The sequence below is a fragment of the Tetrao urogallus genome, assembly GCF_951394365.1.
Source record: "Tetrao urogallus genome assembly, chromosome: 1".
Taxonomy (NCBI): domain Eukaryota; kingdom Metazoa; phylum Chordata; class Aves; order Galliformes; family Phasianidae; genus Tetrao; species Tetrao urogallus.
The window spans coordinates 11267397-11292536 of record NC_136813.1 but is presented as its reverse complement, the minus strand read 5'-3'; the positions used below and the strand labels follow the sequence as shown (position 1 = coordinate 11292536).

General features: G+C 43.6%; 1 protein-coding gene across 1 annotated transcript in view; it reads left to right on the top strand.

The window, feature by feature from the left end:
• The window catches only part of MAML2 (mastermind like transcriptional coactivator 2), a gene marked incomplete at both ends in the record, with an annotated part of 205565 nt that overhangs the window by 125132 nt on the left and 55293 nt on the right, over positions 1 to 25140 (top strand). Inside the window, one exon of the mRNA XM_079538164.1 lies at positions 17008 to 18465. Within this exon, the coding sequence (XP_079394290.1) occupies positions 17008 to 18465 (1458 nt within the window). The remainder of the gene's footprint in view (positions 1 to 17007; positions 18466 to 25140) is intronic.

The window sequence follows — 25140 nt, the reverse complement described above, 5'->3', positions numbered from 1 at the left end:
TCAGTGAAGAGCTGGTTTAATTGGCCATCTCAAGGCATGAAAGTGGGCTACCTTGGCCAATGGGGGCCTCGTTCCTCCTGCCTATCTCTGCAGTAGAACAAAGAAGGGCTGGCAAAAGCCTTGCCAGCAGCTAGAACTTGTCAGAGCATTTTGAAGCCTGAGACATTTCTGTTCCAGCACATGCTTTGTACACAGCATTGAGAAGGCCATCCAACCTCTGCTTCATAAGGTAGTATGGGCAGAACAACGCATCCAGAAGTGTTGTCAGATGAACAGAATACTTCAGGGGGCTGTGCTCCTGTGGTCAGCTGGGTATCTTCCATCAAGAAGGAACTGATACTTAACAAAGATTTAAGTGTTTCCAAACCTGCCTCCAGCCCAGCATCCTGAACTGCAAGGAGAGCACCGAGGGCCACAGTGTGCCCTTTCTTCCTTTACTGCTCTCTCACTGTGAATCCAACTTTGCCTGCCAGTGTCCACTGATCTCTGCCAGCATAAACAGTGGCAGAGGGCCATGGGGGCTGCAATTCCACTTACGAGGAGAGAAGCATAAGAGATCAGTTTGGTCCAGAAAGCACATGGAAGTGGTCAAAATGGAGACACAATCAAAGCAAAGAGACCTACAGAAATGCTACCAGCACAGCCTCTGCCAAATGCTGCAGAGCTCTGGTAGGGTCATGGAATCACAGAATCCTAGGGATTGAAAGGGACCTCCTGCTAAAAGCAAGTTTTCTACAGCGGGTCACAGAGGTAGGCGTCCAGATGGGTCTTGAACATCTCAGGGAAAGAGACTCCTCAACCTCTCTGGGCAGCCTGTCCTCCCAGCTCCACAGTCTGGGTGGTAAACCCTCTGAATATTGCTTTCATGCCCTCTGAACACAATCCCACGAGGACCCAGGGTTTAGCTTGGTTAAGGAAATCCACCTGCAACACACTGAAGCCAATAGAGATTGTCATGAGAGCTGGGTGCCAGGCAGAAATGGGTGCTGCTTACCATGCCAGGGTAAGCTATGACAATGCCAACAATAATACCAGGGTGACTGGGATGGCTAAGGAAGCTGAAGAAAATGTGCTGTCTGCTCAAAACCCCAATACTGTTATTTGGGAGATGTATTCCATTCTTTCAAATCTGTGTTTTCTTGGGATCTATGGGATCCTGAGGTGAGGATCAAAGCTTGCAGTCTCATAGGCACTATCTGGTTATTGTCTGTGAGGCTGGGATATGAAGTAGTTAAAAATAACTCCTTTTATTACTACCCAAATAACTCAGTAGGGCTGAATGAATGCGACCCAATTTGGCCTTTTGCCATTCTGAGTGCTACTATTACAAGGCTGCAGTTTCATGGTTTGTGGAGAACAAATTCCCCTCCCAACAAAGACCAAAACAAGAACCTTGAGCACATTGGTGGCCATATCCAAGTCCTCTCCTGCATTTGCAAGGAGACCACTTCATGTCTGGATACCTCTACCACTATGGTCACTTGAGCACCTTCCACAGAGCCTAAAGTAAAGGAGTGAAGATTTATCCCTGCAACTCATCAACATTTGGGCAAAGTGTATCATTTTAGATGGGATACATTTTTCACTCTTTATTGAAAAAACAGAGAGAGAGAGACTATGAATTTGAACGCTTAGATGTCTTAATTAAAAGTAAACTTTTGCTTTGGGGTGACTGTAGTCAGACACTACAGGCTAAACAGAGAGAAAAAAAAGGCTCGCTCTTGTTTTGTTGCCAAACATTCACTTTGGCCTCAGTCTGAAGTGGCTTTGAAACTGCAGACACCTTCATGTAAATGTTCTTAATAAAGAAAAAAATCCACTGCAGGACATTTGTAATCCTTCTGATTTAGATGTTTTAATAATGTGTGAGTTTATCTTGGAAGATGATGGCTGACCTGGAATTAAAACTATGGCTCTGCCAGCATAAGACTAAAAGCCCAGACAGAAGACTTAAATGTGTCTGTTTATATATACATATGTTCACATATATGCACATGTATATGTATGTGCTACATAAACACATCTCTAAATTATCAGCAGCAGCCTTTAACATTTATTTCAGTGCTGATTAAGGTGTAGACAACATCTGATTGGCTCAGACACTACAGAGAGGAGCACCCGTGATATATTCATTTCCTATTCTGGTGTGGTTAATTGGGTATTTCAGTTTAATTACCTCAGTCAATAACACTTTCAGTTGAGTATCTTAAGCATTCATTTAATTTGCTGTAGATTTAATAAGGCAGCGGTTGTATACTAAAGCTGTTAACCATCTGGATGGGCTGCAAAGCCCATCTCTTCTTTGGAGTAGCTGGGGCCTGATCCAAGACACACTGATGTCTACAACGGTCATGCTGTTGATTTCAGGAGCTGCAGGTTTGGGCTTATCAGGGAGAGGGGAGAGGGGCTGCAGAGTTTGTAAACAGGCGCCTTTGGCTATGGGCTTTGTAGCTGGCATATGTGAGGGAGGTTTTTTAAGATGCTGTTTCTTTTCTGTAGATGATTTACTAAGACAGTGATGGGAGAGAGAACAACACATGATTCAGGTAATTGTTGGCTGTGAGACTGATCCTGTTGATTTAGAGTTTAAAGTGAAGTTTCAAGATGCTCCTCAGCCTAAGAAAGGAGGCTATGAGCTGGAGCTGACCTAGGAAGAAGTAAAATAAGCACACCAATCTGACAAGCCCCATGAAACTGAATGATGTATCTTATGCCTGCCATGAGGTCTGGAAGAGTTGTTGACCCTCCCTCCACCTCCTGTGTGTCACCAGGTCATGCTGTGGGTCAGAAAATAGGCAGTTCTGCAGTTTTTCAGACCAGCGCTGTGCTGGGGAGCAAAAAGCAAATTGCCTCTTGATTTCAGAGGCTCTTAAATAGAAGTATATTTAGTATAGGAAAGGGATGGTATAGAACAGGGCTGTGAGTGTAGGATCTGGACTGTATAGCATGAGAGCCCACCCATCCTATCTTCCTCCACAGTCTTACTTGCTAAGCAGGCTTTGAAAAATGGTAGAATAGAATCATAGAATCATAGAATGATTTGAGTCGGAAAGGACCCTTAAAGGTCATTTGGAGCAACTCCCTGCAATGAACAAAGATACCTACAGCTAGATCAGGGTGCTCAGAGCCCTGTCCAGTCTGACCTTGAGTATTATAGTATTGGATGGCTTACAGATACACTCGTGCCTAAAGATGGTTGTGGGTGCTTGGGGGGATTTCCAGGAACACCCAGATCAGGAATGGTGAAAGTTCACATGACAGGCACAAACCATATGCCTTGGGCAAATGAGAAGAACTGGGGAAAGAAGAGTGGGGTTTAAGCAGAGGATAAATAGCCAAGTACCACTTCTCTGCTGTGGGACAGAAATGAGGAGGGTGTATTTGGGGATCTCTAAGTAGCCCATCAGTGCAGGCCGTGGTGATTCCGTTCCTTTGCTTCTTCCTCTGCCCACAGCAAGGGATTATCCAGCAGCCTCTAGCCCCATGCTGCCATTTATGTGATGCTGTCCAGAGCCAGGACAATAGCTTACAGCCTGCACATAGGAGCCACGGGTTGGCCATAGCTGTCATCCTCTTTTCATGCTCCCCCAGTGATTTACTGTCTCCCGATTCCTGTCATCCCACAAGCTTTCAGCTCCTTTCCAGAGAACTCCTGCTTTTTGGGGACACAGATTCCCATGCACCCCAGGCTCGAAGCAAGGCTGTGTTTAAAAACGAGCAGTAGAAATGTTGTCAGGAACAGAATTCCATGAAATCAAGTGGAGGGAAATTCTTCTGCTGCAGAAAGTAGGCAAAAGGCAACTGGAGGAGATGAATAGGCTGCCTGACAGTTGGCAGACACACAGGCTGTCTGCCATAGATGGTAATATAGGCACTGCAACAATTATGGCATCTGAAGGCAAAAAAGCAGTAAAAAAGCTTTAACCTCTGCTATCCGGGAAAACAGACCGTGGCTCCGGATGCATTCAGTAGGGAGAAGTCTGTGGTGCCTGTGAGAGGCCAGTGGTCTGACAGGCTGTTCCAAGCTGTGTTAAGGGCTTGGAGAGCCTAGGTTTGTCCTTTATTTGTATTACTGACACATCAGGCTTTAAAAATTATATTACTGCTATTATTATAGTGATATTGTTATCGCTACTGTTATTTTCTCAACACATCAAGGGAGCCTGGGCAGCTGCTCTTTATTTCTTATGTGAATGCAAACTGCATTGAGATTTTTGTGGAGATCAGACACCAGACGCATTCCTACATTCTTGTCCGATGTTCAATATTTTTCCATGAGTCAAGGAGAACAAGAATGGGCATATTGTGTAAATGCAAAACTCTGCCTTTTTAAACTGACATGATGAATTTCAGCCCTGCCTCTTTGTCTCTCTCCTTGGAGCAGGGGCTTTTCAGCCTGCCAGATTTTGTTACTTACTATCTTTGAAAATGGAGGGAAAAGTCAACCCTCGTTAATTCACTGTGCCAGCCACCTAGCAGGGCGGTATCCTTAAGGACTGCTTTTTGGGGTGTTCTGCTCTTCCGAGATGGTGAAGAGCTCCTGCTTTCCTGCCAGCTCCATTGTGTTCTCTTAGCAAAAGCCTGCCACACTAGAGGCGCTTTAAAAAGAAGCAAGGCGTCTGTTGCAATAGGCATCCAACAAAAGTTCCTGCTGCAATCCACACTTCCAGTAAATGCTGGTTCGTAATCCAGATTTCAGGCTTCAGGGCTGGTTCGTTGTAAAACACTGCTACAGGTCAGCCCTGTGATCTGTTTGCAGCAACAGAAAATTTGGGTCACTTATGCATTGAGGACATTTGTGCAGACAAATATTAGCATACATGGGGTCCCTGAAATTTGAATTCCACTTGAGGAAGGAGACAAAACACTCTCCTACCTCTTTTTTTTTTTTTTTTTTAAGTCCTTGCAAAAGGGGTCGATGACCAAAAGACTTAATTCATCTGTACCCATCGGAACAGCAGCTGCCCTGGAGACTGCTCACATCTGGTCCATGTCCCAGGCAGAGCTTCATACAGACCAGCATAAAGAGAAGTGTACATGCAAACAAAATATGATTTTTTTTTTTTTTCTGAATAGAAATCTCCTTGGATTTTTTCAAATATTTTAATAGGTTACAAATACTTGTTCCTACTTACATACTAATTATACTATTTATTCCTAATAATTACAGGAGAATAAATAATGTATTTACCAAATAAGTCTATTCTAACAAGCAAGCAAAGTTTCATTGAAGTACATCAATAATTGACTATTTGATCAGTGTTTCTGAGTGTGAAGTTGCTGAGTTCCCTCTGAGCACTTTTGACTCAGAGTTTCTTAGCTAAGGCTTTTGACAGAAAGGGGAACTTATGAAGGGTGAAAGAAACTAATTAGTACCAAGAATTATGTGGTCTTTTGTCCTCTAGGAACCAGTATGCCATCTGAGATATCTTACATAGCAGTTTACTCCGCATCTTTTTGGATGTGATTATTTCTATTCACCGTTAATTCGTGCTCTAAAGGTAAAAGGTTTCACGTTAGTTATTAAAATATAGAATATTTTATCCAGTCCAGTATTTTCTAAGGTATGTTGGGTTCCATATTTTGACACCTAAATAGATTGTCAGAGTTTCTGAGTATGCACTGATGAATTTTGGAATTTAGCTGGAAAACAGGTCTCATGTTTCATGCAACCATAAATTCATTGAGTTGGAAGGGACCTTTAAAGGTCGTCTAGTCCAACTCCTCTGCGATGAATACGGACACCTACAGCTAGATCAGGTTCAGCCTGACCTTGAACGTATACAGGGATGAGGCATCTACCTCCTCTCTTGGTATCTCTATACAGGACCACTCAAAATCCTAACCCAATGTCTGAGAGCGTTGTCCAGATGCTCCCTGAGATCAGCTTCAACCCCACCATATTGCTTCAGAGCCCTGTCACTGTCACAGAGAGCAGAGCTCAGCGTTGCCCCTCCACTCCCTGTGAGGAGCTGCAGCTTCCATGATGCCTCCCCTCAGCCTGCTCTGCTCCGGGCTGAGCACACCAAGTGACCTCCTCCACCTCGCACACCACTTGCCCTGTAGACACTTCCCCATCTTCATAGCCCTCCTTTGGGCGCTCTCTAATAACTTTATGTGCTTTGTGCGTTGCAGCACCCGGACTGCACACGAGACTCAAGGTGAGGCCACGCAGCCCAGAACAGAGGGGTCAACCCCCTTCCCTTTGTGCAGTGGCAGTGCTGGTGCACCCCAGGGTACAGTTGGCCCGTTTGGCTTCCACGGCACAGCTGACTCACATTCAACTTGCCATCAGTCAGAACCCCCAGGTCCCTACCCACGGGCTGCTCTACAGCCTCTCATCTCCCAGTTCCCTGTATCTAACGTTGTCTTATTCTTGGTGCAGAATGTGACACTTGCTCTTCAACTTTATGTGGCTTGTGATCACTCAGCCCCTTAATTTGCCGAGATTTCTCTGTAAGGCCTCTCTACCCCTTAGGGATTCAGCAGCTCCTCCCAGTTTGGTATCCTCTGCAAAATTACTGAGAATGCATTTGACTCCTCTGTCCAGGTCATTCATAAAAAGTTTGAAGAGATTGCTAGCCCTCATATTGAGCCCTGGGGAGCCCTACTAGTGACTGGCCTCTGGCCTGCAATCTTCATAAAAACAGAGATTGGCATTTCTCAAGTGCATTGTCATTTATATAGTTTTCATCTCCTCCTTCTCGATTTGTGTGATCTGGAGACAATCACATTTATACATTTGCTCCATTCATGCTATATTCGAAGTTTCCCAGTTATATTCTACCAGACAACTTACTGATTTCTCTGAGAGATGAAGAACAAAAGAATGAGAGGCAATGAACAAGAAATTGGCTACATATAAGGAAAAAATAGGAGCTGCCATACACTGGAATGAGGCCTGTAGAAGTTATGGAGTCTTCATCATCGTGGGTATTCAACATTTGCCTGGGCAAGGTCCAGAAGATAGCTCTGCTTTCAGCATGGCCAGGACTGTGTGATCCAGAAGCCCCTTCACATCTTTGTCACTCTATGATCCTAAAGGTCTTTTAAGGAACTGTTTTCTTTTCTGTGATCAACATGGTAAATGGATAAGTAGCAAATTAAGCCTACCATGTTAGTGACCTATAGAGATAGAATTTAAGAGACCCAGCTATGGATCTATATGGCATGCAGGATTTCCATGACTTGGTGAGGCCTTGCTCCAGATGTCTGGACTCCCTTGCCCAAGTTGGCAGAGCAGCTTTTGATTCTACCCACACTTGGTGCATCCTGGATCTGCAGGACACAAAAGCAATGCAATAGCAAATCTCTGTGATAGTCAAGGAATGCTTGGAGTCATTTTCACAGTGTAGCCAAAGGAACACTGCTTTATTGATGGTTGTGGTACCTTTACTTATCAGAGTTTTTCTAATTTTGATGTTACAAAGCCAGGGATAACCATTTACTCTAGAAACAGGCACAAGGCTGCTGTAGAAAAAAAGAGGACTTTTAGAATGTGTGTTGTCTCTGAGAGGCCTAGAGCTGCTCATTTTTCAGTGCTGTTTCTGTTTGCATGAACTCACACAATAAATGATTGATTCACAGAGGGAATAAGGCATATAGGAAGCATTAACTGTAATGAATCCACTTCCGTCCCACTCACTGAAAGCTATCTATCAGAGTGGTCAGAAATACCAGTCAGTATTTTGGTGTCCCTTCATGATTAACCTCCACGGGAGATGTCGTGTGTAGCTGGCAGGGATGGGCTCTTGCCTAGAACAACCAGGACCACCTTCATCAGCTGCGGGGCATCGCAGCCAGTGATGAGCCTAAGCCAACGGTCCCTAGAAGAAGGCTGTCATCAGGACAACTGCGTGCTGCTCCAAGGCTCCTCAGAGAGCCTGCACAGCAGGGGATCACACCGAGGGGCTCAGTCAATGGCATTGCTGCTGAGAGCCACAAACCACCATGCATGCTCAGCTGCAGGGATTTGCCTTGGATGGGCAGGACGAAGGAGCTGAAAGGCTGCGGTGTGCAAACTTGAAGCTCTCCTCAGGGCACCACCACTGAGACCATCTCCTCCAGACAGGCCAAGGCACGGCTCTCATGTTCTCTTTCCTTCTTTTATCCCTTCCCTGTAAGCAGATTTGTCCTTCACATACTTTTTCTGCTTCTCCAAAGATCAGAGGAATGCTGCTCGGTGCTACATTTTAAACTGTACAGTGATGGTATCTGGTGCAGAATTGATAGCTCTTGAGACACACAAACCCTATTGCAATGTCATCTCCTTTGTAAAATATCTAGTATTGTCCACAGTCCACATAAAAAGCCCTTGGGCTTAGGCCTGTTATGTTGTTGGCTTAGGCTGTTATGTTGTTCTGAGCTTTATTCCTTTCTACAGAGATTAAGGGCCCTTGCTTTTTCTAAATTAAATCTTTTTGCACAAGCCAAGCATTTGCTAGATGCTCTGTGCTATACAATGTTCTGTTTGCAAATCTGAGGCAAAAAAAAAAAAAGCCAGAAAGCTTATTTTCACTTTCTTCAGAGACACCTCTATGCATTTGACTTGTCTATTTGCGCAAACATTTCTCACTCCTCATCTGTACTCCTCCTGTCTTTTCTCACATTCCTTTAAAGCATCGTATTGTAAGCTTTGCAGTACCTGAAAGGCTTGGGTTTTTTTAAGCTTTTAGGTGCCTTTTTTTTTTATCCCTGACTTCTGGGCCCCTCTGTCTGCACTGACCTTTTCCAGCTCCTGAGGCATTCCTTCCTGGGTGGTTGAGTGTTTCCAAATCTTTCTCTTCACCTTTTCTGGACATTTTCTTGGTTTATGAATTCCTTCAGACTTCTCAGAAAGTATCATCAAGATGCTACAGCAAAAGACAAAACAATGAAAAAGCAACAGCATGACGATCTGTGCAAGTCCAAGAGAGTAAGGCATTTGGGGTTCCTCTAACCAACTGATGATCTCCTGTTGTCTCTATTTTTTAACTATTTTTTTTATCCATTCTCGTTCTGTCACTCTAGTGTGCTTTCAGACTAAAATTCAGGATTCAGGAGTACATTTGGTAACAAATACTTAGGTACTGTTCAAATGACTTCAGCCTTTAGTTTTCTTCCAGACTTCTGAAATATTGGAAGAGCTGTAAAGCATAACCAGACAGGACTTTTCTAACCTCTTGCAGCATCTCATCAGTACTGACAATTGACAAGTCATAGTATTTCAGGGAAAAATACATGATCATCACAACAGTCTGCAAATACAGCCACTGCTCTTCACCCCCATGTCTCTTCCTCCTCTGCTTCTTGAAACTCCACCCAGTCTCTGTGAACCATAAATCGATTGGAACCTTGATGTTTAACATTTCACATCTCCTAAATATTTCATTATCACCTTTCTTAAGTCATTGCCTTTTCTTTTCCGAACAAACATTGTGTCCTTTACATGCTGTTTATCATTCCATTAGGGCTTAATTTACTTCAATTCAATTTTGCTAAATACCCTCTTGATCTGTAGTTAGTCCTTGGACTGTTACAAAAACTTTCCTATTTTTCATAGGAATATCTTCAAAGCTTTTAAATCTTGCTAATTGCCTCCAAATTCCTGTAACATGTTTGCCTATGCTACTTACACAGGTAAAACTATTGACGGAGTACACATGGCCTGTCCTGACACTGCAGGTTTAAGCTGAAGGTTTTGGAAGTGCCTATTAAGTACTCTTGTTACTTTCAGTGTTTCTTGCTGGGGTGAATGCATGTACTGGGGAGAGACAGGAGGCAGAGGCTAACAGGTCAAACCGAGCCACGAGGGGAGTGCAGCATCTTTGATCGATACATTCTTTTACCACTGGCCTGGATTTGGTCCTAAATTTCACTTCTCTGCTAAAGTTCCTGGCACAGGGTCAGAACTCCTTCTTCCTCTCAAGAAGCCTTTTTGCAGTTGTTCCTTAGGAGTCTTAGTTGAGGTCGTGTTGGAAGGCATTTCTCATTCAAGTAGGCCCTCGTTGTTGCAGATGGTGGAGTTCAATGCTGGAAGCACAACTTGGTCATGGACTGAGGGGATCTTTTTTTACCTATTGATAAGTGATGAGTGTGTCTCCTGTGAACTGTAGAAGACCCACAGAAGACCTCAAGGGGAAACAGTTGGCACGACTGTCCCTTTTGCTGCACTGATTTGCAAGAAGAGCAAAACAATCTCAGTAATTCCTTATTTTTCAAGACTAGCTGAATGGCTGTTGTCCTCTTTCTTTGGTTGAGCTGTTGAAGCAGAATGTTGCAGGGGAGATAGATGCTTAGGTAATAAAAAGACATGTGTGGGCATGATTCTGTGCTTTTAATGAAACAACAAAGCCTTTGCACAGCCAGTTCAGATGGGATGCTGGGCAGAAAACTAGGACCAGACTGCTCCCAGCAATCCTGCCTTAGGTGCTGTGATATTGATCTCTAAAAGGCAAATCAAATAACAGCCACCACATTTTTAAGGATTAGGAGCTTCCTGTGCAAGACAGTATGTATTTTTAATACTTTAAGCTGACTTATGAAACTGGTAAACAACGTGGAATGTGGTATTGGATGACCTCTTTTATATGCCTGATCATTCTGTCAACATTTATAATGCATTTGATATTTCAAAGGAGGAGAGGAGAGGAGAGGAGAGGAGAGGAGAGGAGAGGAGAGGAGAGGAGAGGAGAGGAGAGGAGAGGAGAGGAGAGGAGAGGAGAGGAGAGGAGAGGAGAGGAGAGGAGAGGAGAGGAGAGGAGAGGAGAGGAGAGGAGAGGAGAGGAGAGGAGAGGAGAGGAGAGGAGAGGAGAGGAGAGGAGAGGAGAGGAGAGGAGAGGAGAGGAGAGGAGAGGAGAGGAGAGGAGAGGAGAGGAGAGGAGAGGAGAGGAGAGGAGAGGAGAGGAGAGGAGAGGAGAGGAGAGGAGAGGAGAGGAGAGGAGAGGAGAGAGAAAAGAAAAGAAAAGAAAAGAAAAGAAAAGAAAAGAAAAGAAAAGAAAAGAAAAGAAAAGAAAAGAAAAGAAAAGAAAAGAAAAGAAAAGAAAAGAAAAGAAAAGAAAAGAAAAGAAAAGAAAAGAAAAGAAAAGAGAAAAAAGAAAGGGAGTCTTGTCCAAATGACAAATACACAGCTTGCAGGATAAGATCTTTCATGCCTTTTTGTTTTGCACACAGTAACAACTGCTATATTCTGATTAGAAATCTTGACCTAGTTAAAATGCTATTGTTTCTCTGTGTTCCTATTCTTCTAAAACACTGTGGCTAGACATGATATTTTATAATCCATCAGATGTAAAATCTGCATTAAAAATATAATTATCGTGCTTCAGCAACTTGGACCAAAGCCCTGATGTTGTATTTCCAGGCAGTGCACTGAGTAATGTGGATGCATATTTAGGTTGGTATGTTCAGTTGGCAAGATATGTAACTTTTCCATAAGTGAAGGTAAACTGTGGCATTTCTTACATACTGATTACTATTCCAGTCTTGTTCTCCACTTAATGAGAATTAAGTGGATACTTGTCAGCCAAGGAACATCCTTATTTGTTGCTATAAATTCAGTTTTAGTGACACTCATTACAGTGAGCAGGGAGAAAAGCTTGTGCTAAGTCACCATCATCATTATTATGACAGTGGTGATTTTGTCTAAGGATCACCCAGGGTTGGGATGTTCAGAAAGACAGCAATGGAAGGTGGGATTTTCAGGAACTGCAGCGCAAAACCCAAATGGCAACATACCTTGTGCCTGGTTGTTGGGGTGGTTGGAGCAGATTAGCAAAATGAGAGCACAAGGAGAAGAAAGTGCAGCTGAACCTGTGCCATCAAGACTGGTGCAAGCATTGCAGGGCTGCCTTGACCCACCATCATGCTGTGCGGCTCCATGGGGACTCACCAGCTCTCAGCTCTCAGCACTTCTCCCTGTAGCACAGTCTGCCCACAGCTGCATTCTGCAGGAAAAGCTAGGGCTCCTTCCAAGATCAACATCACCCAGCAGGTTGGAGTTTCTGAGCTTGGAGTGCTAAAATCTCTCAGAAGACAACTGTTGTGCTTGCATTTTCAGCTGTGACAGGTGGAAATTGCAAATGAGAACAAAAGACAGATACCCTTGTCTTTGCTTCCTGTGCAGAGGAAGGGCAGAGCAGGGGGCAGGGGAGAGGTACTCCTCAAGACTCCATCAAGAGGTCTTGAGGAGGTCTTCCTAAAATCTGCAGTAGTTATACATCAGAGCAAATCTGCTCCTCTGTTTCACTGCCCTGGATGTGGGAAGAGAGGGAACAGCTGGAGCCACCAGGTGGTATCAGGAGCTGCATAAAAAATGTATGTAGTTTGCTCCTAAAATAATGCATCCTATTTATTTCCATGGATACTACAACCAGTACAAAGAGCACAGTAACACTATTTGATAGAGTAAATTCTCAGATGTGAAACAGTATTTTTCAGCCACCACCATGAGCCAGCAATGAGCAAAAGCCTGCATGTTGTGCTCAGAAAAACCTTTACCAGAGGAAGTGACCACTGTTGAAATGAACCACTCACTGCCTTTCTGCACTCTCAACCACTGGTTAGTCTCCACAAACACTCAGCAAGCATCAATGAATGTCAATGGATGCAACTATTTCTGCACGGAGGAATTCAATTCCACACCTTTGCTTCACATACACTTCGTGTGAGATACCATTGTCAGACTGCCCCTAAGCTGTCATCTGTCACACAGCAACAAAATGTAACAGAATATTGGTGGGAAGGCTCATCCTCTACTACCATACCACCAACATCCATCTCTGATGTAGTGGACCGACATGATGAAATAGGAGACGTTACTTTCAAAGCAGCCCTCTTAGTATCGGAAACCATTCTGCCTGGTCTTGAAAAGCATGTCCGTGGTCAGAAAGGGGCTGTGAGGTGTGTGTGTGACCCCAGCACCAGGACCTGTGGTGGCCAAGGAGGGCTGTGACAGCTGGGGGACAGCTGAGATTCAGGCCGTGCTTAATGCCTGGAGTGCAAAGGTGCTTTCACAGCATAAGTGAGAAGTAGCATTCTGCATGTTTTCCCCCTTGGGACTGAATTCCTTTCTCTTATTTTTTTTTGCAACTTTCAATGTTTGAATATTTCTGTATTTTTCTTACAATTTCTTTACAATTCCTCTCCAGATACACAAAGGATTTTGTTTACTGTGCCGCCATAAATACAACGAGAACATATTGTGAGAAACTCTAGGAAGTCCAAAAGGGACTTTTTGAAGTGGATTTGACTCCCCACCAGCTGCTAGCACTGCCATGCTGCCTGCTTTATAAACAAAGCATGGCAGTCCCCTTGGTTTCCTTCCCATTGTTCTGCCATAGAAACTAAGAAAGCTGCAGACCTTGGCAGGGAAATTAGATAGATGGGAAAGCAAAAGTGATGGGAGATTTTCCTCTTATACCTTCAGTTATTAGTGATTACTGGAGAGTTAAATACTGGCTCTGTGGTTTGCATGAGTTGCGTTGGTGTTTTGGTCCAGTCTTCAGGATCTGATTGTAAATATTGTGAGATGATGGCTAGAGTTGTTGCTAGCACCACTGTTCAAGGCCAAGGATTGTTGGACTTGGAAATGAATTCCTTTGGAGGTCTCTAGGCACCATGGAGATACTCATACAGGTTGAAGGGATAGGTTCTATCCTACTCATCCTACAAGATGTGGAACCCAGTACTGCTGTGGATGACACACTTAGGACTTCCTCAAGTGTTATTAAAAGATACAAACAAAAAATCTAAAGGAATTCCAAGAAAAGACATAAGACATTCAGTGAAACTGAAATCAGATAGTCCTTATCATTTCTTGCTATTACTGAAAAATTATTTTCTTGGCCATTTTGTGGAAGGGAAGGGAAGGGAAGGGAAGGGAAGGGAAGGGAAGGGAAGGGAAGGGAAAAATTTGAGGCAGAAAAAGTAATCAATTTTCTTAAAAATCTTCTTGTTTCACATTTAGTAACAAATTCAGCCTCAGGAAAGGTGAAGCAAAAGCTGATGGGGGTAGAATCATAGAATTGAGTTGGAAGAGACCCTTAAAGGTCATCTAGTCCATCTCCCCTGCAATGAACAGAGACACTTACAGTTTCATCAGGTGCTCAGAGCCCCATTCAGCTCTGAGACCTTGAGTGTCTTCAAGGCTGGGGCATCCACCACCTCTCTGGGCAACCTGTGCCAGTGCCTCACCACTCTTAATGTAAAAAATTTCTGCCTTATATCTAATTTAATTCTTCTCTCTTTTAATTTGAAACCATTTCCCTTTGTCCTATCAGAACAAATCCTGCTAATGAGTCTGTTTGCTTTTGTGGGTTTTTTTTTCCCCAAAATTTAATGATTTGATACCAGATTTTGATGAGCCCTAATTGCTAGCTCGGTGGAATTCCTGTTGATTTGGCTGGGTGTTGGGGAGCGCTGGAGAAGAGGCTGCATCGCTTAAGTCTCTTTTGAGACTCAAAATAAGTTTTAAGAATAAATTAATTGTCCTTCTGCACAGGCAATGGTGTCACACTGTGCTGTTTAGACCGAGTCATCTCTAGAGCTTCACCCTTGGCTGTTAATGTCACTGAGCAGTTTGTCCAGCAACTTGGCTATTCAGCCCATGCAGTTTTAACTTCAGAAAATCAATGCATCCAGCACTCCCTCACTGTAAGTGCATGAATGCGTGCTGACTCACCAAAGCTTGCTTAGCAAAAGGTCTTAAATGATACAGGCTGCCAGGAAATGCATGTTTCTCTTTGATGGTTCATAAAGTCCAGCCCACCTGTTGTGGGATGGAGCTGAGCATGGAGAGTTCTTCCTCTCCCGGTTACTGTCATGTCACACATTTCCCATCACAGAGCTTTTCAGTATGACACAGTTTGAGTGGCTTGAGATGTGTAATCACAGGCCCGTCTGATCTGAGGAATGTGCCTGTGTTATGTGCATAGGAACTTTTGTAGTAGGTTTACTGACCCAAATCAATCCTGGTTTGCAAATTGGGAGAGATGGAGCTTGAAATCTGGCAAGTTCTTTTTTTCTCCCCTCTGAAGAGTGCACACTTGCTTGATGAAAAAAAAAGAGCTTTGCTGAAAAAGTGGTCAGTAGTTGAAAAATGCAATTGCTAGAAAAGTGCACGTTTCCAGCCTTGCCATCTCATTTCTGATTTAAGAGGAGGAATGCCTACTGACCAGTGCTGTCAGCATGCAGAGAACTGCACTGGATGGGTTTGTAGGGATGTAATAAACGAGCACTTGTTGTTTTTTCTGTAGAAAATGAAAGTGTTCTTTTCGGTGAGTGTTTCAGGAGACCATGCGAGGTGAAAGCCTTGAGTCCTCCAACCCATGACAAGGGAGGGTTTGGTGCTGACTGGTCTAGGTCACTGGGCAAACCACATCGTACCTCACCCCCATCTGCCAGCAGTTAGTTCAAATGCAAAAGAAAGACAGCTGCTATGCACAGTGCAACACCTGCATTTTCAGTCACATTAGAGAGCCTGATGCAGGTGCTCTGAAAATGTGCAGACTTTTTAAGCAGCTCCCTTTGATTCAAAATGTCATGCAAAAGCAGAATGAACTCAGAAGGACAAATTCACTGCATTAAACACATACATGTTCATTATCTGTTCAGCCTTTTTGTCAGCAGCACATCTGAAAGCAAGACATGCTGCCAAGTCACGTATTTTGACAACCAGGGGACTTCCCCATTTCCCAGGAAGATGAATTTGGGGTCATGAGAATGACTTCTAATAAACACACTGACTGCAGAGCTGATGGTAAAAGGAAGTGCACCTTACTGTTCTTTTTGCAAAGGAAAGTACAGTGACTCATGTGTCAGGAAAAACATGCTAAACAACAGCAGTCCCTGCTCTTTGCAGGTGACCACCATGACAGCTAATGGCAGTCAGTTACTCCTGAAGGTACTGAGGAAACATATTTGTGACTTGAGCTCTTCCCAATCGACTCCCTGATATTCATTCCAGAATGAAGTGTTCACACACGGAGTTATCTGGGAAGAGCTCCATAGATGAGCCTGAAGCTGAGAGTATTGGGGCCCACAGCAGTGTTGTACACCCACAGTCTTCTGCGCTTCTGTCATCTCACGAGACTACATCTTTGTACTGTGTGCAGAGAGTGGGGATTTGCACATACAAGTGTGGCAGATGAGCACAGATTGGGCGGAATATGAGCTCCTTTCCTTCAGTAGGCACACTGGACTGTGAGCAGATAAAAATATATGTGAGGGAAAGGAAATAGAGTTGCAGTTCTCAAAGCAGCGCTGTGTGTACTCTGTTTTACAGCAGATGTTTCAGAACATAAACAATTAAGGCTTAATGTATTAATATACAAATCTGGAAAATAATCCGGCAGTACATCATGGACCAGACCCTTGGCTGACATAAACTGACATGGTTCCAGTGGCTCCATTTCAAGTCTGGAACAAGTTAGCATCTAACATCTTTAATAACACGCATCTCTGGTCTGGATAAAGCTATGTAAGACCAGCGTACCTAGATCTTACTTGTACCATTAAAATGTCTTCTAGGACCTTTGGACTCTACAGAACATGATTTTTTGGATCATACACCAAAATCATCAGTGAAATCCTTCATCCTTGAGTAGACATGGGCAGATTTCGTGGCCTCATTAGTCTCTGCTGTCTGAAAATACTTTAGAACTGCCTGGCATAGTTAGATGGGAGCAAATCTAGGACAGACGTGCTTTAGACTTTGCCAGCTACAGGTCTGGTCTTCTCTGCTCTCCCACCCATAGGGAAGGTGGGGCCTCAATAGGAGGCAGCAGTGCCCAAAAGCTGCAGTTGCATAACAAGAGCACGGACAGTGATGACAGGGAGATGTCTCACAGCATATTTCCCTACCATCCTGCACAATGTCATTGGCTGTTTTCACCGACCTGTGCTACCCAGAATAGTTTTCTGTACTTTGCAATGCTTACTTGCCTGTTGACATGGTAAACATCAGACTGACTATAGATTGTTTCTTCGTTGTCATCTAACAATTTTTTTTTTTGTCTTTGCTTTCTTCAGCTCCAAGGATCCTTGAAGAGAAAGTTGGTTGTAAATCTGTCACCTGTCAACAACAAGAGGCCAAATGGTGTTTCAGACAACTCTTTCCTTGACATTAAGAGGATAAGAGTGGGTGATAATATCTCAATGGGACAAGGTGGGCATCATGTTAACAATTGCCAAAGCCAGTCAATGTCTGGAACTATGTCTGTGGGGCAAGCATCACAAAGAAAGACCAGCAACCTAGCAAACAACACGCATGCCAGTGGAAATGGCATTTTTAATATGACCTTGAAAGAAGTAAAGAAAGAGCCAGGAGAAACAATGTCTTGCAGCAAACACTTAGATGGCCAGATGTCCCATGAGAACATGTTCCCTAACAGATATGGGGAAGACTCAGGGGAACAGATGATGGATCCAGAGCTCCAGGAACTATTTAATGAACTGACTAACATATCAGTACCACCAATGAGTGATCTTGAGCTAGAGAATATGATAAATGCCACAATAAAACAAGACGAGCCATTCAACATTGACCTTGGGCAACAAAGCCAGAGAGTCCCTGTGAGGCCTCTGCAAATGGATAAGATGGTAATTAAGAGTGAGTATGCACCAGGCATGAACCAGGCTCCTGTGGGATCCCCACAGATGAGGCCTTCTTCTACAGGTCCAGCCTTCACTATGGCCACTGCTGCCATGTCCACCTCTTCACCCATCCCTTCGGTGCCTCAGAATCAAACACAGGTAGCGCAGGTTTCCTCTGCGTCCAGTCGGCCATTGCCTAACTGGCAGGAGGTTTCTCATGCGCAGCAACTCAAGCAGATCGCAGCCAACCGTCAGCAGCATGCCTTGATCCAGCAGCAACAGCAACAGCAGAACCAGACGGCCAACTGGTCCACCTTGTCTCCATCAGGTCCTTCACCCGGACCCTTTGTGCAAGAAAAAATCCCCAGTCCTTCTTTTCGTCAGCAGCAGTTCAGCCCACAGAGCTCAGCAATGCTTGGGGTGCCTGTGAATGGAAACCAGTCAAAAGGGATGAACAACTATGTTTATAAGCCAACTACTTCCCAGAGTAATCCCATGGACGTGATCATGCAACAGAAGACTCAGGACCTCAACAGAAATTTTATCAACAGTGCTCAGCCACCACTAGAGCAGCATCATGGTAATACAAAGCCTTTGTTTCACTTTAACTCAGAGCAAACAAACCAGCAGATGCCTTCAGTTTTGGGTTCCCAAAGCAAGCCTTCCCTTCTGCACTACACGCAGCAGGCTCAGAGTTCAGCGCCAGTGCAACAGCCACAGCCACAGCAGCAACAGCAGCCACAGCCGCCGCCTGCTCAGCCTCTCCCAAACCAGTCTCTTCAAAGGCCACCCAATGTGCCCCTAGCAATGCAACAGAAAATGATGCTTCAGAAAATTCAGCAAAGCCAGCAAATCTCAGGTTTGCAGTATCCAGTCTCCCAGCAGCATAGACAGGTAAGGCAAATTCCTCCTTATTTGGTTACAGAATTATTCCGGTATGAGTGGTAAGAAGGGTTTTCCTGTCTGGCTTCCTTCCTTCAGGAGTTGTGTACCTGTGCGTAATGACCTCAGAACACTTCAGCAGAGCTGGTGATGACCTGTTTAGCTCCTGTTCAAGTGTATCATAGATACACAGTTATAAGAATTTCAAAAAAGACGTATTCATAACACTGTTTTTTCTTAAAGCAAGAGTGAATGTCACTGCTATGTATTATGTAGATACTTGTCAGAAAGGTGAGATAGCAGAGCAGATCTGAGCTTATTTTGGACTCCTATCTAAGTTCCCAACTGTACAAAATTTTAGACTCTTTTGGATGGCAAAACTAACAAATTCCTTCATCTTAGATAAAGTGTTTTACAGTGTTAATATTTATGTCATCGTTTTCCTCAGGAGGCAGGGTTAGGAAATTCTGTTTTTAGATATTGTTTGACTGACATGACAAAAGTACTGTTTGCACATTTGTTATCTGTTTGGCAAAGAAAAATGAAGACTTATCTATGAGCTTTATAAACACCCATCACACTTCTGGGAATATTCTGTGCATAAAATACGTGCTCGATAAGAAGGTGAAGGTTGCCACGGATACATCTACAATTATATACCACTGTTTTATCATCAGACACTGCTTTGATATGACCAGCTGTGCTATACCAAATCATTGTGCACCAGAATTACCATTTTCAGACCTGACAAAATAAAATTTAAATATGTAACCTTATTGTATCCCCAAAACTGGAATCCAGCTGCAAATGAAATAAAATATGCATTTGATCTTGGGATGTTTAAGCCACTCTGAGTTCTGGTGGGCCATGAATTGAACATATTTGAAAGCATAGAATGGCAATCTAGGTGCAAAGATTGTTCACAAATTTCTTCTATGTAAAAGTGCTATAGAAAAATACTGAAAAGTGAAACCCAAAGTCTTCCATAAAGTCACTGAGAAGCAGCACTGCAAATGAATCATTCAGAACTGGAGTATCTTGGCCAAACTGCTTGGGCAAACAAATCGATATTTTGAAACAAAGAAAATACAGTTGTATGCATGGAAACCTTTCTCGTGTTAACTCATTTAAGCTCCCTGATCACCTGACTTCGAGTTCCTCCAGCAGAGAATCCTTTCCTAAGAGGCACCAGGTGAAATTTTTAGGCAGTTTTGGGCAGGGAGGATTTGTTTTGCTGGAGGATGCCAGAATATGAGCAGCAAACAAGAAGCGAGCACAGCTTTGTTTTTTTTAAAGGAGGTCTCCACTGGCTGTTCTCCTCCTTCTTGGGCCACTGCGTGCTCAATTCTTTGGTGCATTTCCCCATTCACTTAGTAGACTGGCAGGCAAATGAATTTTAACAGGTTCTTCATTCAGCCATGGTGAAGCTTCCAGCAATCTGTCAGCACAGGGGAGGCAAGCAGGACTTTTGCAAACACTACTGTTTTTCTGAAAAATATGCAAGGTTACATTCTGGAAAAGAGTAAAAAACATTGAGAGTAACTCCATTCGAGGCAGTTGCTGCCCTGTGTCCTGTTAGGCTGCTGAGGGAGGCAACCAATACGATGGCTTGAGGCAACATGGCCATAGCAATAGTTGCATAATGTATCATGAGTGCAGCAGTTGTTCCAAAGTTCTGCTGGAATTCAGAAAATCAAGGACTATCCCTCTCAGTAGAGTTTTCGGTAGCTGCAGGAATTATAATTACAGTGGTATAAACTTGGTCCTAACTTGCAGGATTTGGAATCAGTGTGAAGATAACTGATCACGTGGCAATTTTTATGTGAGCAATTTTAGGGCCTGCCTGCATGTATCACAGAATGATATATTGGCTTGGGTTGGTGGGGACCTTAATCTAGTTCCAACCCCCTGCTGGTGCCACACAGTACATCAGACAGCCCAGGGCCTCATCCAGTCTAGCCTGGAACTACTTCAAGGATGGGGCATCCACAACTTCTTTGTACAATCTATTCCTGCTCCTGACCAAAAGGAGGCACAAATGCGCGAGAGTCCTTCAACCTCTTGTTCAGGACCTGCTTGTCCCCATGGCTCCAGCCTGGATATTAAAGCTGAGCTGTGCGAGAGATGCCAACATTATATTCTGGTAAAAACAAGGGAGGTCAAAGTCAGCTCATGGATCAACTGCGCTGATTTTAGCAATGGAGCTAAATTTAGGCTGCTTGGTCTTCTCTCTGGGAGGACCATCTTCCATCCTTGAGGATTTCTACTGATCTTTAACAGCACTGCATAAGTAATTACAAGCACTTACTAATTAACTTCATGATTAATATTTATTTCACTGATGCCCTATTTCTTCATGAGGTATAAAGGTTTGAGTCTGCTAGGTGTCATTCAGTTTCTCCTTAGATCCTACACTGATTGTAAATGTGGGCTACAAGGACCATCTCAGAACTGGCTGAAATGCTTTGCAGCTGGAGATGCGAGTGCACATTCATAAGCTGCAGCTATGGTATTGCCATCAGATAACACCGACTGGAACACTACAAAATCACATCTTTAGCTGAACCAGATCACTCTTTGGATTTTTTTTTCTCCCCAAGCTTTTAGGTCCCCAAAAAGGGCTTGAACATGACTCTGTCAGCCTAAGCTTGCTAACTGATATTTAAGGTTTATAATTTCTCTGCCTGTCACATTTACTTTGTGTCAAATTGGAGCAAACTTGTAGTGCGATTTGCTAATTAGATGTCTTTTGCCTCTAGGGAAAAGTCATAAAAATGATGGAAATCATCTTGGTTTCCCGGAAGAAGGTTGAATGAAATGAAGGTTTTGTTTACTTCTCAGTTTTGTTCTCCATTGCTGTGAGAAAGATTCACCTTTCCATTGTCTATCAGGATACAACGTATGCAGACTCAAGAAAAAACTCATACAAATTAAACACTCTTTGTTTAGGGAGTAATTAGAAGTTCCAAATTCTGCACAAGATAAATTGTGCTTGCAATACTTCCTTTCCTTTCCCATCCGTTCCCTTCCCTGGTTTCCATGGACCACAAGAGCCCTTTTGATCTCAGGTATGGGAGCAAAAACAGTGCAAGAGATTTTGAGAGCTTCAGCCCTCCTTTACAAAAACAACCAGTGGTCCTTGTTTGTAAGGCTCTGGAAGTGTCAGAGTTGTTTTTTTTTAATGTATGTTGCTTACATAGTTACAACAGTATTGCCCTGTGCAGAGCTCAGTATCTTTTCAGTCCTTATCCCTTTATAATGTCTTTGGGAATGTGATCATCTCACTTTTCTTCCTTTTCTCTTTTTTTTTTTTTTTTTCCAGAACCCAGAAATGTGGTGTGATTGGATTTTGGAGCTTTTTTTGCTGTTACTTGCCATAACCAGGGCATACCTTAGATGATTATTTTTTTTTCACCAGATCTTAGCAGGTTCCTTTTTAATCCAACCAACCATTCTCCCTTCCTACTGAGTACTGAGTGACCCAATCCCCCTAGCACAAGTGATCCATATGTGTCTCTATCCTGATGCACTGCTACAGCTAAGTGTTTTGTAGCCTATGACCAATGTACTCCCAGGTTCTCCATGTCAGGGACTCAACACAGAATCATAGAATAGAATCACAGAATTTCTCAGGTTGGAAAAGACCTTCAAGATCATCAAGTCCAACCACAACCCAACCATACTACCCTAACTAACAACCCTCCGCTAAGTCATGTCCCTGAGCACCACATCCAAACAGTTTTTAAACACATCCAGGGATGGTGACTCAACCACCTCCCTGGGGAGCCAATTCCAGTGCTTAATAACCCTTTCTGTCAGGAAGTTTTTCCTGATATCCAACAGAAACCTCCCCTGGAGCAACTTGAGGCCATTTCCCCTCATCCTGTCACCTGTCACCAGTGAGAAGAGACCAGCCCCACTCTCGCTGCAATCACTTTTCAGGTATTTAAAGAGGGCAATAAGGTCTCCACACAGTATCCTCTCCCCCAGACTAAACAGCCCCAGTTCATTTAGTCGCTCCTCACAGAGCATATTCTCCAAACCCTTCACCAGCCTTGTTGTCCTTCTTTGGACCTACTTCTGCACCTCAGTGTGCTTTCTGTATTGAGATGCCCAAAACTGAACACAGTACTTGAGATGGGGCCTCACCAGTGCTGAGTACAGAGACAGTATTATTTCCTTAGTTCTGCTCACCACACCATTCCTGATACAAGCCAGGATGCCGTTGGCGTTCTTGGCCACCTGGGCACACTGCTGGCTCATATTCAGCCCACTGTCATGGGCACATGTGGGACAGTACAGCAGCTCTGCACTGAACTATGTGTTGCCACTGCATGGCGTGTGCTTGGAGGAGCTCCAGGTGCTCAGGTGACTCTCTCTTACAGGCCCCCTCCATTGCATCAGCCTTTCAAATGCCCAGAAAATCATATAAATACTGACATATACATGCATTGCTGTTAAATACTGCCAAAGGATATGGGTGGTTGTTTAACTAACCTGGCAGTTCTGCAGAGAACTTCTCTGGTGTGCACCCAGGGTAATTTCATTTATTTTGAGAGAACATAATTGGATTTAAAACAGCACAGTAGGCGGCAGGATATGGTCTTCTTTAAAGCATGGACACCATATGAATTTAATAAGAGGAGTGTATAGGTTGCTAGCATGCTGTGCAAGGAAGGAGCACTAGGAGCAGAAGATCTAATGGAAAGGTCTTGTTGTCACTCACTGCTGAACAATGTCTTAAACTTCTAATTTAGCTTCCAAACTTTGTGAAGAAAATGTGGGTGATTCACATCAAAACATTTTCCTGGACCTTTTTGTTTACCATTAAACACAAAGGATTTCCTTCTTTACTAAAGAAGAGTGCATTTTGGAAGGCAACCTCTCTGTTTTCAAGTGCAAAGGAATTATTTTGCAAATATTTGTGAAATGAAGAGGAAAAACCTAGAGTGGCTTGTGGTAATTGGTACAAACCAGGACTTAAATTTGACTTAGATCATAAATAACAACGATTCCAAGCTTTTGGAATCTGCAATAATAGAAACCGTTCCATAGTGTAAGAAAATAACAATGTGACCTTTCTTTTAGTACTCGCTGTAAAAATAGTATTTGGATGAGAGCTTTTCTTGATAGCTCCATTTTGGTTGCATTCCTTCATGCAAGGGCTTCTAAATTAAATATTCTGAATAAAAACTTGAGTATGTCCTAATAACTACCATAGATTGCGTGGTTGTAACTGATTTATGAACATAAAAACAGAGAGAAAATGTCAAAGGTTTCTTATTGTCATTAGTGGGCAGTTGTCATCGTGTCTTGGTGCCTTCTGTCATTCACATTCTGTTTATTAAATGAAATACATGAACAATCCCACTGTAGCTGGTCAGTCCCTGAGGACATTGTAATTCGAAGGCTCATGGACACTGCCAGTTTCATAAGCTTTCTTGAATTCTTTTCATAAAGTGCTTATACTACTAGAATATTCCATTAGGCTCTTAAATGCTTCTGGGGTTGGAGATTTGGGATACCTGGAGCCCTGGAGGGCGGGAGCACCTCTCTCATGAAGAAAGGCTGAGGGAGTTGGGATTGTTTAGCTTAGAGAGGGCTCCAGGGGATCCCACTGCGGCCTTCCAGTACTTGAAATGGGCTTACGAACAAGTGGAGGATTGACTTTTTACGTGGTCTGATAGCGATAGGACAAGGGGAAATGGCTTTAAACTGAAAGAGGGGAAATTTTGGTTAGATGTTAGGAAAGAATTCTTTACTCTGAGGGCAGTGAGGCCCTGGCACAGCTGCCCAGAGAGCTGTGGTGCCCCATCCGTGGAGGTGCTCAAGGCCAGGCTGGATGGGCCCTGGGCAGCCTGAGCTGGTGGGGGCATCCAGCCCATGGCAGAGGTTGGGGCTGGGTGGGCTTCGAGGTTCCCTCCAAACCAATTCTATGATTCTGTGATTCATTCCATGATTCAGTGACATTGCTGAGATAATCCTTGCAGTGTCATTTGGGCTGCTTTTTGAAGGTACCTCCCTGAGGACAGCAATACAAAATATCATTGCACTTTCCTGTGCTAATGGCAACACACTTGAACTCTTACTTACAATTTGTTACCACTGTGAAAATGCCTTGAAGGTACTTTGACAGGGCAAAAGGAAGAACTGTATAAACAATTTCAAAATGGACTCTGTCTCAAAGGGACAATTTTGATGTGGCTTCTGTAAGAATCAAGAAAAATATGAGTTTTATAGCAGGAATTTGAAGGATATGAGCTTCTACCCACCTTCATGTCTACAGATGTTTGTTTGAGGCCTGCACTGATCTGCCCTGGTTGTGGAGAAATAATGAGTTAGGATGCTACATGCTTCAGTCTTGTGATTTTTCTGCACCTTGAAGACATAGGCAAGGATGGAAAAGCAGAGGGACAGACAAGGTGCCTTGTGCACATGTGAAGTAAGATGTACGGGCTGCAAGGAGGAAAGGACTGGTGAAAAGATCCTAACTGCTGCTGGCAGTTTACATAACTTGGAGTATGGTGGAATGAAGTAGGGAACCACCACCAAAAACATGAGTCTGCTTATGGGATTAACTGGAAAGGAAGGGTAGCAGGACGAGATTGTGATAAGGAGCTGTGAGGATGCAGTGCTGACTGGGAGGCAAGGAAACAAAGGTGTTTCAGGTCTGGCCTTCTGCTGCTT